This window comes from Oncorhynchus gorbuscha, unplaced genomic scaffold (genome assembly GCF_021184085.1).
Source record: "Oncorhynchus gorbuscha isolate QuinsamMale2020 ecotype Even-year unplaced genomic scaffold, OgorEven_v1.0 Un_scaffold_1130, whole genome shotgun sequence".
Lineage (NCBI taxonomy): Eukaryota > Metazoa > Chordata > Actinopteri > Salmoniformes > Salmonidae > Oncorhynchus > Oncorhynchus gorbuscha.
This window is the reverse complement of record NW_025746002.1, coordinates 42305-56839: the sequence shown is the minus strand read 5'-3', so window position 1 is coordinate 56839 and position 14535 is coordinate 42305. Positions and strand designations below refer to the sequence as shown.

Sequence of the window (14535 nt, the reverse complement as noted above, 5' to 3'; positions counted from 1 at the left end):
AACTATGCATGCAAGGACTGATCCTCCACGAGTTGAACATTATAGTTTCAACAATCTGAGGCTACACAGTGTACACCCTGCCGGGACTGGAACAATGGAACCACTCTTAAATGCATAGACAGAACTATGCATGCAAGGACTGATCCTCCACGAGTTGAACATTATAGTTTCAACAATCTGAGGCTACACAGTGTACACCCTGCCGGGACTGGAACAATGGAACCACTCTTAAATGCATAGACAGAACTATGGTAGAACAAGCTTATATTTTGGGTCCTTAGAAAGTTAAACTAATCTCATGAGACATTTACAGAATAAGCTACATACAAGAATCAATGGGGAAATATTATTCATTTAAAAGTAGAAAATAAAAGATGATGTTGCAATCACAGATAGACCCTTTAACTCATGCTTCGGCTCTATTGTGAAATTTTGGTAATTTATTCATACAGTAGCTTCCTGTTTATCAGATTTGAGATGACCACAAGGTTGAGCAAACTGTTGCTGCCTACCCTCAATCGAATGAAAACCAATGGAAATGTTTGGCTTTCAGAATTCTAATCATAATCATTAGTGATGTGTTTCTGTAACTGTGTGTGTGTGTGTGTGTGTGTGTGTGTGTGTGTGTGTGTGTGTGTGTGTGTGTGTGTGTGTGTGTGTGTGTGTGTGTGTGTGTGTGTGTGTGTGTGTGTGTGTGTGTGTGTGTGTGTGTGTGTGTGTGTGTGTGTGTGTGTGTGTTCCTCTGCGGATGGAAGCCTAATACTACAGACTGGCTGCTGTGTGTTCGACAAGTAACTCTCAAAATCTCCCTGAGACTGGCTTTCTGTAGGTGAGTCTGTGTCCCAAATTACACTCCATTAGTGCACTTTTCAAACGTAGTACACTAATATAGGGGATAGCATGCCATTTGGGAATCTAGGGTGTCATTTGGGACCCTATTCCATGTATAGTGCATTACTTTAACCCTGGCCGATATGATAGATATGTATTTATTATCACACTATAATTCTGTTCACACAAAGCAAGGATCACAATTCGGACCAGCAGTGTTTCAAAATTGTTGACACACAAAACATGTATGAAAATACCACAACCACAGTGTCCCAAATATCATCCTATCCTCTTTAAAGTACACTCCTTTTAACACGGGCACTTAAGGCTTTGGTCAAAAGCAGCTCACCATATAAGGAGTATAGTGTCATTTGGAACACATCACAGGAACTTCTCTTTTCTTTCTTTCAGCCCGTTCTAATGAAGAGAGAAAACATTTAGAGGCCTGTTACAACACCACTGGTCTGGAGCAAGACAGAGACCAAACAGATACCAGTAGAGGTATCATTGACCTGTGTACAGACAGATACCAGTAGAGGTATCATTGACCTGTGTACAGACAGATACCAGTAGAGGTATCATTAACCTGTGTAGAGACAGATACCAGTAGAGGTATCATTGACCTGTGTACATACAGATACCAGTAGAGGTATCATTGACCTGTGTACAGACAGATATCAGTAGAGGTATCATTGACCCGTGTACAGACAGATACCAGTAGAGGTATCATTGACCTGTGTACAGACAGATACCAGTAGAGGTATCATTGACCTGTGTACAGACAGATACCAGTCCCGGACGAACCGAAACCAGTTACTGAGCTGAGAGAGACCAGTTACAGAGAAAGAGAGACCAGTTAGAGGAGCGTTACATTACCCTGACTAAAGAAAGAGACCGGTTTAGTGACAGGGTCAGTCTGTCAGTTTGTTCATACTCTAGGTTCTGAGAGAGTGATCAGTCTAACTCTGTGTTGTTCATACTCTAGGTTCTGAGAGAGTGGTCAGTCTAACTCTGTGTTGTTCATACTCTAGGTTCTGAGAGAGTGGTCAGTCTAACTCTGTGTTGTTCATACTCTGGGTTCTGAGAGAGTGGTCAGTCTAACTGTGTTGTTCATACTGAGAGAGTGGCCAGTATATTTCTGTTGTTTCTACTGCAGGTATTGGAGGAGTGGAGAGCCTAATGGTGGTGCAGTGTAGAACTGTGTGGTGGTACCTTACTGGTCATCAGGCCAAGGAGAATGGTGGGACGATCAGTGTTCCAATCGAGAGTAGTGGATCTGTGAAAAAGGCTCTTCATCACACACACACACACACACACACACACACACACACACACACACACACACACACACACACACACACACACACACACACACACACACACACACACACACACACACACACACACACACAGAATCATGTACGCACACAAAACAAATTAGGTATATAATACTCAATACCTATTGTCAATCTTAAGATGTACAGTTAATTATGTAACATTTATTGTGGACTGTACACAAGTCTCTCTCTTTCCCTCTTTTTATTAGCAACATGTCATGTGACTTTATTTTTTCATTTTTTTTAATGATCAATTATTATAAATAACTTTTATTATAAGAAGAACAAAGGCACAGATGAGTAAATAAAGGAACAATCTCTGATTTTTACCAGCTTCCTGATTGAATGTGAGTCACGAAGTGCGAGCCATGATGTCACTTCCTTACGAACAATGTCACATATAGTTATTGCGGAATATAACATCTTGCTTGAAAGAGATTGCATACTTAAAACGTTCTTTCTACTGCAGTCGACCACAGGCAGACAGAGACACCAATGGAGACGCACATCAGACAACAACTTGTCATTGAAGTTAGAATCATACAGTAGACATTAGTCTGTTAGAAAGGTAATCATACAGCAGACATTAGTCTGTTAGAAAGGTAATCATACAGTAGAAGTAAGTTAATACTATAAGTAAAAGTAAAAATCATATATATTACAATGAAAGGTCAGACAGTCTGAATTAGTTGATTCATTGATTGATTGGGGTCATCGTTGATATTCGGTACGGTTAGTTAAGATGGCCGACTACGTCAACAAACAGGTGATTGAATTAAAAGAAGTTAATCAAGAATACCAGAATAGAGCAACGAGGAGCGTGAAGACTGAGACCCATCTCTCAGGTACAAAGAATTATCTTTCTCTTTCACACACTCACACACACACAGATGCAGACAGGTATGAGCGCACAAACCGAAAGCACACACATATTATGGCACGTGCAAACACACTAATAGCACATCATAGAAAAATGCTTGTTCATTTTTTATTGTTCTGTCTTCTGTGTGACCGCAACCTGCTGGGGTCACATACACTAAATGCATAATTTCAATATTATTTTTTACTTCAGTTGTTGGAACTATGTAGAACTATTTAAAAAGATCAATTGAAAATATAAAATGTAAACAACAGCACAGTGGATACCCCACCAGTGTTTTTGGTAAACAGCTGAGGGTCTAGTAACCTGAAACAGGCTCTGTGCACCTGGTGACCTGCCCATTTTTCCCTCAAGAAACGTAACCACTCTCAATAACAATTACGCTGCAGAAATGTAACCACTCTCAAATTCATAGACAGAACTATGTATGACTGGTACTGTATGTAATTCATAGACAGAACTACAGTATGTATGACTGGTACTGTATGTAATTCATAGACAGAACTATGTATGACTGGTACTGTATGTAATTCATAGACAGAGCTATGAATGGCTGGTACTGTATGTAATTCATAGCTACAGTATGTATGTCTGGTACTGTATGTAATTCATAGACAGAACTATGTATGTCTGGTACTGTATGTAATTCATAGCTACAGTATGTATGACTGGTCTGTATGTAAGTCATAGCTACAGTATGTATGACTGGTCTGTATGTAAGTCAGAGCTACAGTATGTTTGACTGGTACTGTATATAATTCATAGACAGAACTATGTATGAACTAACTATGTATGAACTAACTATGTTTGCAGTTCTGTGGTAGAAGAAGCTTATATTTTGGGTTCTGATGGGGTTAGAAAGTTAAACTAAGCTCATGAGGCATTTACAGTAGAAGTTACATTCATGAAGAATGAATAGGTAAATATTATACATTTCAAAATCCCAACAATGTAAGCAGCAATCACAGATAGCCTCTTTATGTCATGCTTTAGCTATATTGTGTAATTTTGGCTTCCTGTTTATCAGAATTGAGATGACAGCACTCTTGAGCAAACGTTCGCTGCCAACCCTAAATCGGGGGGAAGGGGGCTTGGTTGTCAGAATTCTAATCATAGTCAGTAGTGATGTAGGATGTTGTATGTTGTTTATTCTGTTTGTAATCATAATGTAGGATTGTGTGTGTGTGTGTGTGTGTGTGTGTGTGTGTGTGTGTGTGCGTGCGTGCGTGCGTGCCTGCCTGCCTGCCTGCCTGCCTGCCTGCCTGCCTGCCTGCCTGCCTGCCTGCCTGCCTGCCTGCCTGCCTGCCTGTGTTCCTCTGCAGATGAAAGACTAAGACTCTACAGGCTGGCTGCTGGGTGTTTAGGAGTGCTGTGTGTTCTACAAGTCACTCTCAACATCTCCCTGAGACTGGCTTTCTGTGAGTGAGGCTTTGTCCCAACTGATACCCCACTATCACAGTACTTTTGACATTGCACTATATAGGGAATAGGGTGCCATTTGGGACTGCGTACTGAAACCTATTTCAGTCGAAGTCAAGCACTGCCAATAATGTGACAACAAAAACAAAAGAACTGCATCAGCTCTACTTGAGTACAAAAATCATGTCTACAGTGCATTCTGGAAGTATTCACACGTCCTTACATGTTGTTACGTTACAGCCTCATTATAAAATTGATGAGAGAAGAAAAAACGGAATCAATCAACACACAATGACAATACCGCATAATGACAAATTGAAAATAGGTTAATAGAATATTTTCCAAATGTATAAAAAAACAAAAACATAAATACCTTATTTACATAAGTATTCAGACTCTTTGCTGTGAGACTCGAAATTGAGCTCAGGTGCATCCTGTTTCCATTGATCTTCCTTGAGATGCTTCTAGAACTTGATTGAACTCCACCTGTGGTAAATTCAATTGATTGGACGTGATTTGGAAAGGTACACACCTGTCTATATAAGGTCTTACAGTTGACAGAGCATGGCAGAGCAAAAACCAAGCCATGAGGTCAAAGGAATTGTCCATAGAGCTCTGAGACAGGATTGTGCTGAGATACAGATCTGGGGAAGGGTACAAATACATTTCTGCAGCATTGAAGGTCCCTAAGAACACAGTGGCCTCCATCATTCCTAAATGGAAGAATTTGGGAAACACCAAGGCTCTTGCTATAGCTGGCAGTCAGGGACGTGACGGCCAGGTGCTTCAACAAAAGTACTCTGACAGAACTCCAGAGTTCCTCTGTGGAGATGGGAGAACCTTCCAGATGGACAACCATCTATGCAGCACTCACTAATCAGGCCTTTATGGTGGAGTGGCCAGACGGAAGCCACTCCTCAGTAAAAGGCACATGACAGACAACGCAGGAATGGCTTCAGGACAAGACTCTGAATGTCCTTCAGTGGCCCAGTCAAAGCCTGAACTTGAACCGAATCGAACACCTCTGGAGAGACTTGAAAATAGCTGTGCAGCAATGCTCCCCATCCAACCTGACAGAGGTTGAGAGGATCTACAGAGAAACATGGGATAAACTCCCCAAATACAGGTGTGCCAAGCTTGTAACCAATAATCATACCCAATAAGTCTCGAGGCTGTAATCGCTGCCAAAGGTGCTTCAACAAAGTACTGAGTAAAGGGTCTGAATAATAAAAGTACATTTGATATTTCTGTTTTATTATTTTTAATCTTGGAACTACCCATTTCGGATCCGGGAGAATTGTCAGCAACTACACTAATTAGCATAGCTCAATGGTCAAATAATCTTACTAGAAAATATTTATATTCATGAAAATCACAAGTGAAATATATTGGAACACAGCTTAGCCTTTTGTTAATCACCCTGTCATCTCAGATTTTCAAAATATTTTATTTATTTGATTTATTTCACCTTTATTTAACCAAGTAGGCAAGTTGAGAACAAGTTATAATTTACAATTGCGACCTGGCCAAGATAAAGCAAAGCAGTTCGACAGATACAACGACACAGAGTTACACATGGAGTAAAACAAACATACAGTCAATAATACAGTATAAACAAGTCTATATACAATTTGAGCAAATGAGGTGAGAAGGGAGGTAAAGGCAAAAAAGGCCATGGTGGCAAAGTAAATACAATATAGCAAGTAAAACACTGGAATGGTAGTTTTGCAATGGAAGAATGTGCAAGGTAGAAATAAAAATAATGGGGTGCAAAGGAGCAAAATAAATTAATTAATTAAATACAGTTGGGAAAGAGGTAGTTGTTTGGGGTAAATTATAGGTGGGCTATGTACAGGTGCAGTAATCTGTGAGCTGCTCTGACAGTTGGTGCTTAAAGCTAGTGAGGGAGATAAGTGTTTCCAGTTTCATTGGCAGCAGAGAACTGGAAGGAGGTGCAGCCAAAGAAAGAATTGGTTTTGGGGGTGACTAGAGAGATATACCTGCTGGAGCGTGTGCTACAGGTGGGGAATGCTATGGTGACCAGCGAGCTGAGATAAGGGGGGGACTTTACCTAGCAGGGTCTTGTAGATGACATAGAGCCAGTGGGTTTGGCGACGAGTATGAAGCGAGGGCCAGCCAACGAGAGCTTACAGGTCGCAATGGTGGGTAGTATATGGGGCTTTGGTGACAAAACGGATTGCACTGTGATAGACTGCATCCAATTTGTTGAGTAGGGTATTGAACCCTGTGGCACCCCAAGAATTGAACCCTGTGGCACCCCCATAGAGACTGCCAGAGGTCCGGACAGCAGACCCTCCGATTTGACACACTGTCACCAACTACTTCTCTGATAGAGTTCAGTGTGTCAAATCGGAGGGTCTGCTGTCCGGACCTCTGGCAGTCTCTATGGGGGTGCCACAGGGTTCAATTCTTGGACCGACTCTCTTCTCTGTATACATCAATGAGGTCGCTCAAAAGTTTTGGAAACTCTAGATTGTTTTCTATCCTAAGCTATCAATTATATGCATATTCTAGCATCTGGTCCTGAGAAATAGGCAGTTAACTTTGGGAACGTTATTTTTCCAAAAATAAAAATAGTGCCCCCCTAGCTTAAAGTTGTACACATTTCTACAAAACTGTTTATGCTTTGTCATTATGAGGTATTGTGTTCAGATTGATGAGGGGAGAAAACAATTTAATACATTGTAGAATAAGGCTGTAAGAAAGTCAAAGGGTCTGAATACTTTCTGAATGCACAGTATAAGCCTGGGATATCAACCATTCAAAGTTGACCTTAGTGGGAGTGACCATAGAATTATATGTAAGTGACCTAACTGAGTAAAATATTTGCCTGCCATTAGGCCATGTCCTTTGCTAACCTAACATAACTAATGAAAGCCAAGTTTGATGTGTGTATCTTCTGACCATTTGGGCGGAAGTGTCTGGGAACGAGATTAGGTGTCATCTAAACTTAACTTTACAGCTTGTTTCTTCCTTCAGCACAACTTGTCCCCCTTTATATGTTTATATCATATTCAACATAGTGGGTTATGTCACATAGTGGGTTATGTCACACTTTATAAAGCATGACATATACTTACAGATGCTACAGTGCCTTGCGAAAGTATTCGGCCCCCTTGAACTTTGCGACCTTTTGCCACATTTCAGGCTTCAAACATAAACATATAAAACTGTATTTTTTTGTGAAGAATCAACAACAAGTGGGACGCAATCATGAAGTGGAACGCCATTTATTGGATATTTCAAACTTTTTTAACAAATCAAAAACTGAAAAATTGGGCGTGCAAAATTATTTAGCCCCCTTAAGTTAATACTTTGTAGCTCCACCTTTTGCTGCGATTACAGCTGTAAGTCGCTTGGGGTATGTCTCTGCCAATTTTGCACATCGAGAGACGGAATTTATTTCCCATTCCTCCTTGCAAAACAGTTCGAGCTCAGTGAGGTTGGATGGAGAGCATTTGTGAACAGCAGTTTTCAGTTCTTTCCACAGATTCTCGTTTGGATTCAGGTCTGGACCTTGACTTGGCCGTTCTAACACCTGGATATGTTTATTTTTGAACCATTCCATTGTAGATTTTGCTTTATGTTTTGGATCATTGTCTTGTTGGAAGACAAATCTCCGTCCCAGTCTCAGGTCTTTTGCAGACTCTATCAGGTTTTCTTCCAGAATGGTCCTGTATTTGGCTCCATCCATCTTCCCATCAATTTTAACCATCTTCCCTGTCCCTGCTGAAGAAAAGCAGGCCCAAACCATGATGCTGCCACCACCATGTTTGACAGTGGGGATGGTGTTTTCAGGGTGATGAGCTGTGTTGCTTTTACGCCAAACATAACGTTTTGCATTGTTGCCAAAAACGTTCAATTTTGGTTTCATCTGACCAGAGCACCTTCTTCCACATGTTTGGTGTGTCTCCCAGGTGGCTTGTGGCAAACTTTAAACAACACTTTTTATGGATATCTTTAAGAAATGGCTTTCTTCTTGCCACTCTTCCATAAAGGCCAGTTTTGTGCAATATACGACTGATTGTTGTAATATGGACAGAGTCTCCCACCTCAGCTGTAGATCTCTGCAGTTCATCCAGAGTGATCATGGGCCTCTTGGCTGCATCTCTGATCAGTCTTCTCCTTGTATGAGCTGAAAGTTTAGAGGGACGGCCAGGTCTTGGTAGATTTGCAGTGGTCTGATACTCCTTCCATTTCAATATTATCGCTTGCACAGTGCTCCTTGGGATGTTTAAAGCTTGGGAAATATTTTTGTATCCAAATCCGGCTTTAAACTTCTTCACAACAGTATCTCAGACCTGCCTGGTGTGTTCCTTGTTCTTCATGATGCTCTCTGCACTTTTAACGGACCTCTGAGACTATCACAGTGCAGGTGCATTTATACGGAGACTTGATTACACACAGGTGGATTGTATTTATCATCATTAGTAATTTAGGTCAACATTGGATCATTCAGAGATCCTCACTGAACTTCTGGAGAGAGTTTGCTGCACTGAAAGTAAAGGGGCTGAATAATTTTGCACGCCCAATTTTTCAGTTTTTGATTTGTTAAAAAAGTTTGAAATATCCAATAAATGTCGTTCCACTTCATGATTGTGTCCCACTTGTTGTTGATTCTTCACAAAAAAAATACAGTTTTATATCTTTATGTTTGAAGCCTGAAATGTGGCAAAAGGTCGCAATGTTCAAGGGGGCCGAATACTTTCGCAAGGCACTGTAAATAACACATTTATGAATTGCTTATGAAAGCATGAGGAAGGCTGTATAAAAGCCTTTATAAACTGAATGTAATTTAAAGCAGGACCATGAAGGTATACTGTGTATTCTGAAGTTATTATTTGAGAGCATTGAAGAATAAATCCCGATCAGTGAAAGAATGATTGATCTAGCTAACTAGCAGATTTACATCAAGCATCAACATCAATGATCAGCTGATAGTCTGTCCTCTTTTCCTGATGTCCATCATGTCTTTGGTAACCAGTGGTGGAGTGATATTTGTTTATGACATCATCATGTCTTAATCAAAGTTTGTACCGACAGATGGCCCCTTTTTAATCTCTTTATAGAATATATCTAAAATGCATCCTTAGATTACGTCTGACTATATCCACATTGTCTCAATATCATGTTATTTTTTTAACACCTTCCTACACCAAGATAGGCATACCTCATTTCAAAATAGACTGTAAACATCCATGTCAATCTTGAATGATAATTCATCACGTTTAACTGGTGAAATGTCCAAACTGCATGTCAATCATCTGTCATTATCATGGGAATATACATTTAGATATTATTGAATTACTGTTTGGTGAGTGAATTAAGTATAAGCTATATGTATCAATCCTTTCCAGATAACAGAGGCAATGAGACTGAAGAGAGAGACCAGCTACAGACCAGTTACAACACCCTGACTATAGAGAGAGACCAGCTACAGAAGGAAAGAGATGATCTCATGAGAAAGTGTTCTATTCTGAGTGAGTTTAACTGATAAATGATCAAAACATCACATATCTAATATGCAGTTTCAATAATAGGTGCAGAATAATAAGATGGAAATGCATGTTATTTTCTTGTAGAACAAACCTGTCCTGAAGGCTGGCAGAAGTTTGAATCCAGTTGGTACTTCCTGTCTACTGTGAAAAAACCCTGGGGGGAAAGCAGGCAGGACTGTCTGATGAGAGGAGCAGACCTGGTGATCGTAAACAGTGATAAGGAACAGGTGAGAGAATCAAACATCTCTTGGTCAGGAATGTATCTTCCAGTATTTAACACATGTTGACTAAAGTAGTTGACAACATCAGTATATTTCTCACCAATAGGAGTTTCTCTTCAGCTTCAATAAGAGAGCCTGGATTGGTCTGACTGACTCTGTTACTGAGGGGACCTGGAAATGGGTGGACGGCACCCCACTGACCACCCCAAGGTAAGAGACTACTGCTCTATAATAACACTGACCACCCCAAGGTAAGAGACTACTGCTCTATAATAACACTGACCTCCCCAAGGTAAGAGACTACTGCTCTATAATAACACTGACCTCCCCAAGGTAAGAGACTACTGCTCTATAATAACACTGACCTCCCCAAGGTAAGAGACTACTGCTCTATAATAACACTGACCACCCCAAGGTAAGAGACTACTGCTCTATAATAACACTGACCACCCCAAGGTAAGAGACTACTGCTCTATAATAACACTGACCTCCCCAAGGTAAGAGACTACTGCTCTATAATAACACTGACCTCCCCAAGGTAAGAGACTACTGCTCTATAATAACACTGACCTCCCCAAGGTAAGAGACTACTGCTCTATAATAACACTGACCACCCCAAGGTAAGAGACTACTGCTCTATAATAACACTGACCACCCCAAGGTAAGAGACTACTGCTCTATAATAACACTGACCACCCCAAGGTAAGAGACTACAGCTCTATAATAACAATAACCACATTGTAATGAGTAGGACTGATTATCTGTGTTGTTCATAATTCAAAGACCACAAGGTGAGAATTGACCATCCAGGTGTGATAGACACCTTTAACAAATTACATGTGGCTTCAAATCATGTTCATAGATGTCATTCCACGAGCACTAAAGATATATCTTAAAATATCATTAAAAAAACAGATAAAGTGTTGGTTCTTGTTCCAAATAAGGCAATGCTCCTTTTAAATCTGAAAAAACATGTCTGTATTTACATTGACACCTTTTACTTGTGTTTTACATTGACTCTCTTGCACTGACTCTATGTACACTCACTAGACTCTACCCACACACTCACTAGACTCTACCCACACACTCACTAGACTCTACCCACACACTCACTAGACTCTACCCACTCACTCACAAGACTCTACCCCCACACACTCACAAGACTCTACCCCCACACACTCACAAGACTCTACCCACACACTCACTAGACTCTACCCACACACTCACTAGACTCTACCCACTCACTCACTAGACTCTACCCCCACACACTCACTAGACTCTACACACACTCACTAGACTCTACCCACATACTCACTAGACTCTACCCACACACTCACTAGACTCTACCCACACACTCACCAGACTCTACCCACTCACTCACAAGACTCTACCCCCACACACTCACAAGACTCTACCCCCACACACTCACAAGACTCTACCCACACACTCACTAGACTCTACCCACACACTCACTAGACTCTACCCACTCACTCACTAGACTCTACCCCCACACACTCACTAGACTCTACACACACTCACTAGACTCTACCCACATACTCACTAGACTCTACCCACACACTCACTAGACTCTACCCACACACTCACCAGACTCTACCCACTCACTCACAAGACTCTACCCCCACACACTCACAAGACTCTACCCCCACACACTCACAAGACTCTACCCACACACTCACTAGACTCTACCCACACACTCACTAGACTCTACCCACTCACTCACTAGACTCTACCCCCACACACTCACTAGACTCTACACACACTCACTAGACTCTACCCACATACTCACTAGACTCTACCCACACACTCACTAGACTCTACCCACACACTCACCAGACTCTACCCACTCACTCACAAGACTCTACCCCCACACACTCACAAGACTCTACCCACACACTCACTAGACTCTACCCACACACTCACTAGACTCTACCCACACACTCACTAGACTCTACCCACACACTCACTAGACTCTACCCACACACTCACTAGACTCTACCCACACACTCACTAGACTCTACCCACACACTCACTGGACAACACCCACACACTAACTAGACTCTACCCACACACTCACTAGACTCTACCCACATACTCACTAGACTCTACCCACACACTCATTAGACTCTACCCACACACACTCACTCACTGGACTCTACCCACACACTCACTGGACTCTACCCACACACTCACTAGACTCTACCCACACACACTCACTCACTAGACTCTACCCACACACTCACACATACTTACACTGATACTGAAATACATGTACACACAAAACACACACACGTATATTGACGCCACAAATCAGTCCCATTTAAAATCTTATTTCCCTTACCCGTCCTCTTACTCTTACCCTAACCCTAACCTTAAACCTAAAACTAAGCCTAACCCTAACCTTAACCCTAACCTTAACCCTAAAACTAACCCTAACCCTATACTAATTCTAACCTTAACCCTAAACCCCCTCGAAATAGTATTTTTAACACACAGACACACACACACACACACACTTTCACATTCTTTCACATTATTCACACTCACTTTGCAACTCTGTTTATTACCTATCCTAACCGCCTGGTCACTTTTCATTCTGTGTTAATATTTTCATTTTTTTATTTAGCAAATGTTTTATCAATTTATTACTTAATATTTAACTCTGTATTGTTGGGGATTGACCCGTAACTAAGCATTTCATGGTAAAGTCTACACCTGTTGTATTTTGCGCATGTGACAAAATATGATTTTTATTATTTTATTTCCTGTCTTGTTTACCCTGTAGTTACTGGCACTCACAGCAGCCTGATAATGGTGGTGACAACCCAGCAAATCGGAAGGAGGACTGTGTTGAGCTGAACACGGAAACATGGCGTCCTGTAAAGGCATGGAATGACCTGTCATGTTTACTCAATCGTTACTGGATTTGTGAGAAAGTGGTTTAACATCACCATGACAACAGAGGAGGCTGGTGGGAGGACGCGCACACATACAGCACCTTACAGTGCACACAACTTCATTCTCTCTCTCTCTAAGACGCACCAACACACTGCTGGTACTGCACTGAGGGGCAAAACAACCTGATAATGGCGGAGTACCAAGATATAACTAGGACTGTGCTGATGGTAATATTGGGTATTCTGAACCTGTATATAAATATTCTGACATATCATTTACCTCTCAACATAACTGGATTTGTGAAGAGTTATACAGCAGCTCATTATATAGTAGTGCTACAGTGCAAATGCATCTCTCTCTAGTTAAACAGTGTGTAGACATACTGTCATCTGTAAAATGCTTGCTGGGCTTTAAACCCAGCAGGCCCGCCGGCTTTTGTTTTGTTTTTCTGTTTATGGTGTGTGAATATTTTGTGGATTTCATTTTTCCGAACAGTTTTGTTGGACTGGGTCTTTATGCACCCTTGTGTGTGTGGCGTGACCGTCTCTCTGTTTTTTGGAAATAAACGATGCACATCTTTGTACTACCCTGCTCTCTGCGCCTGACTCCTCCACCCACTACTTCTAGAAGCCGTTACAGTCATGCTTTAGCTATATTGTGTAATTTTGGTAATTTGTTCATAAAGTAGCTTCCTGTTTATCAGAATTGAGATGACAGCACTCTTGAGCAAACGGTCGCTGCCAACCCTAAATCGGGGCGGGGGTTGGTTCTCAGAGTTCTTATCGTAGTCAGTAGTGATGTCGGATGATGTTTATTCTGTTTGTAATCATAATGTAGGATTGTGTGTGTATGTATGCGTGTGTGTGTGTTCAGGCAGTTAACCCACTGTTCCTAGGCCGTCATTGAAAATAAGAATTTGTTCTTAAATGACTTGCCTAGTTAAATAAAGTTAAAATAAATAAAATAAATAAAATAAAATAAAATTACAATGTTAGAATTTGTTGTTCAATACATGTAACATAGTATATTTCTCTGACAGAGCTAAACAGTGGAAAACCTGTCCTGAAGGAAACCTGTAGCAATACAGAGAGAGTGGGGAGAGGGGAGATAGGTAAGAGTGAGGGGAGGATAGAGAGGGGAAAGAGAGAGGGGAGAGGAGAGGGGTAGGGAGGGAGGGGGAAAGAGAGAGGCAAGAGGGGAGGAGGGAGATGGAGAGAGGGGAGGAGAGAGGGAGAGAGAGAAGAGAAGAGAGAGGGGAGATAGGTAAGAGTGAGGGGAGGATAGAGAGGGGAAAGAGAGAGGGGAGAGGAGAGGGTAGGGAGGGAGGGAGGGTTAAAGAGAGAGGGGAGAGGAGAGGAGGGAGATGGAGAGGGGGGAGGAGAGAGGGAGAGAAAGAAGAGAAGAGAGAGGGA

The 14535-nt window shown here is 41.5% G+C and overlaps 1 protein-coding gene across 1 annotated transcript; it reads left to right on the top strand.

Moving 5' to 3' along the window:
• Positions 1-2577: 2577 nt before the first annotated feature.
• Positions 2578-14066, top strand: LOC124021570 (CD209 antigen-like protein C). The gene is made up of 5 exons (XM_046336710.1): positions 2578-3013; positions 9846-9968; positions 10071-10213; positions 10314-10417; positions 13011-14066. The coding sequence occupies exons 1-5, from the start codon at positions 2911-2913 to the stop codon at positions 13168-13170; spliced, it is 633 nt and encodes a 210-aa protein (XP_046192666.1). The 5' UTR covers positions 2578-2910; the 3' UTR covers positions 13171-14066.
• The last annotated feature ends 469 nt before the right edge of the window (positions 14067-14535 follow it).

What these genes read in the sequence shown, in the direction of transcription:
- LOC124021570 (XM_046336710.1), top strand. Translation starts at nt 2,911, where the DNA reads ATGGCCGACTACGTCAACAAACAGGTGATTGAATTAAAAGAAGTTAAT. An exon ending in GACTGAGACCCATCTCTCAG is followed by an intron (nt 3,014 to 9,845) that starts GTACAAAGAATT and finishes AATCCTTTCCAG; the next exon opens with ATAACAGAGGCAATGAGACT. An exon ending in GAGAAAGTGTTCTATTCTGA is followed by an intron (nt 9,969 to 10,070) that starts GTGAGTTTAACT and finishes ATTTTCTTGTAG; the next exon opens with AACAAACCTGTCCTGAAGGC.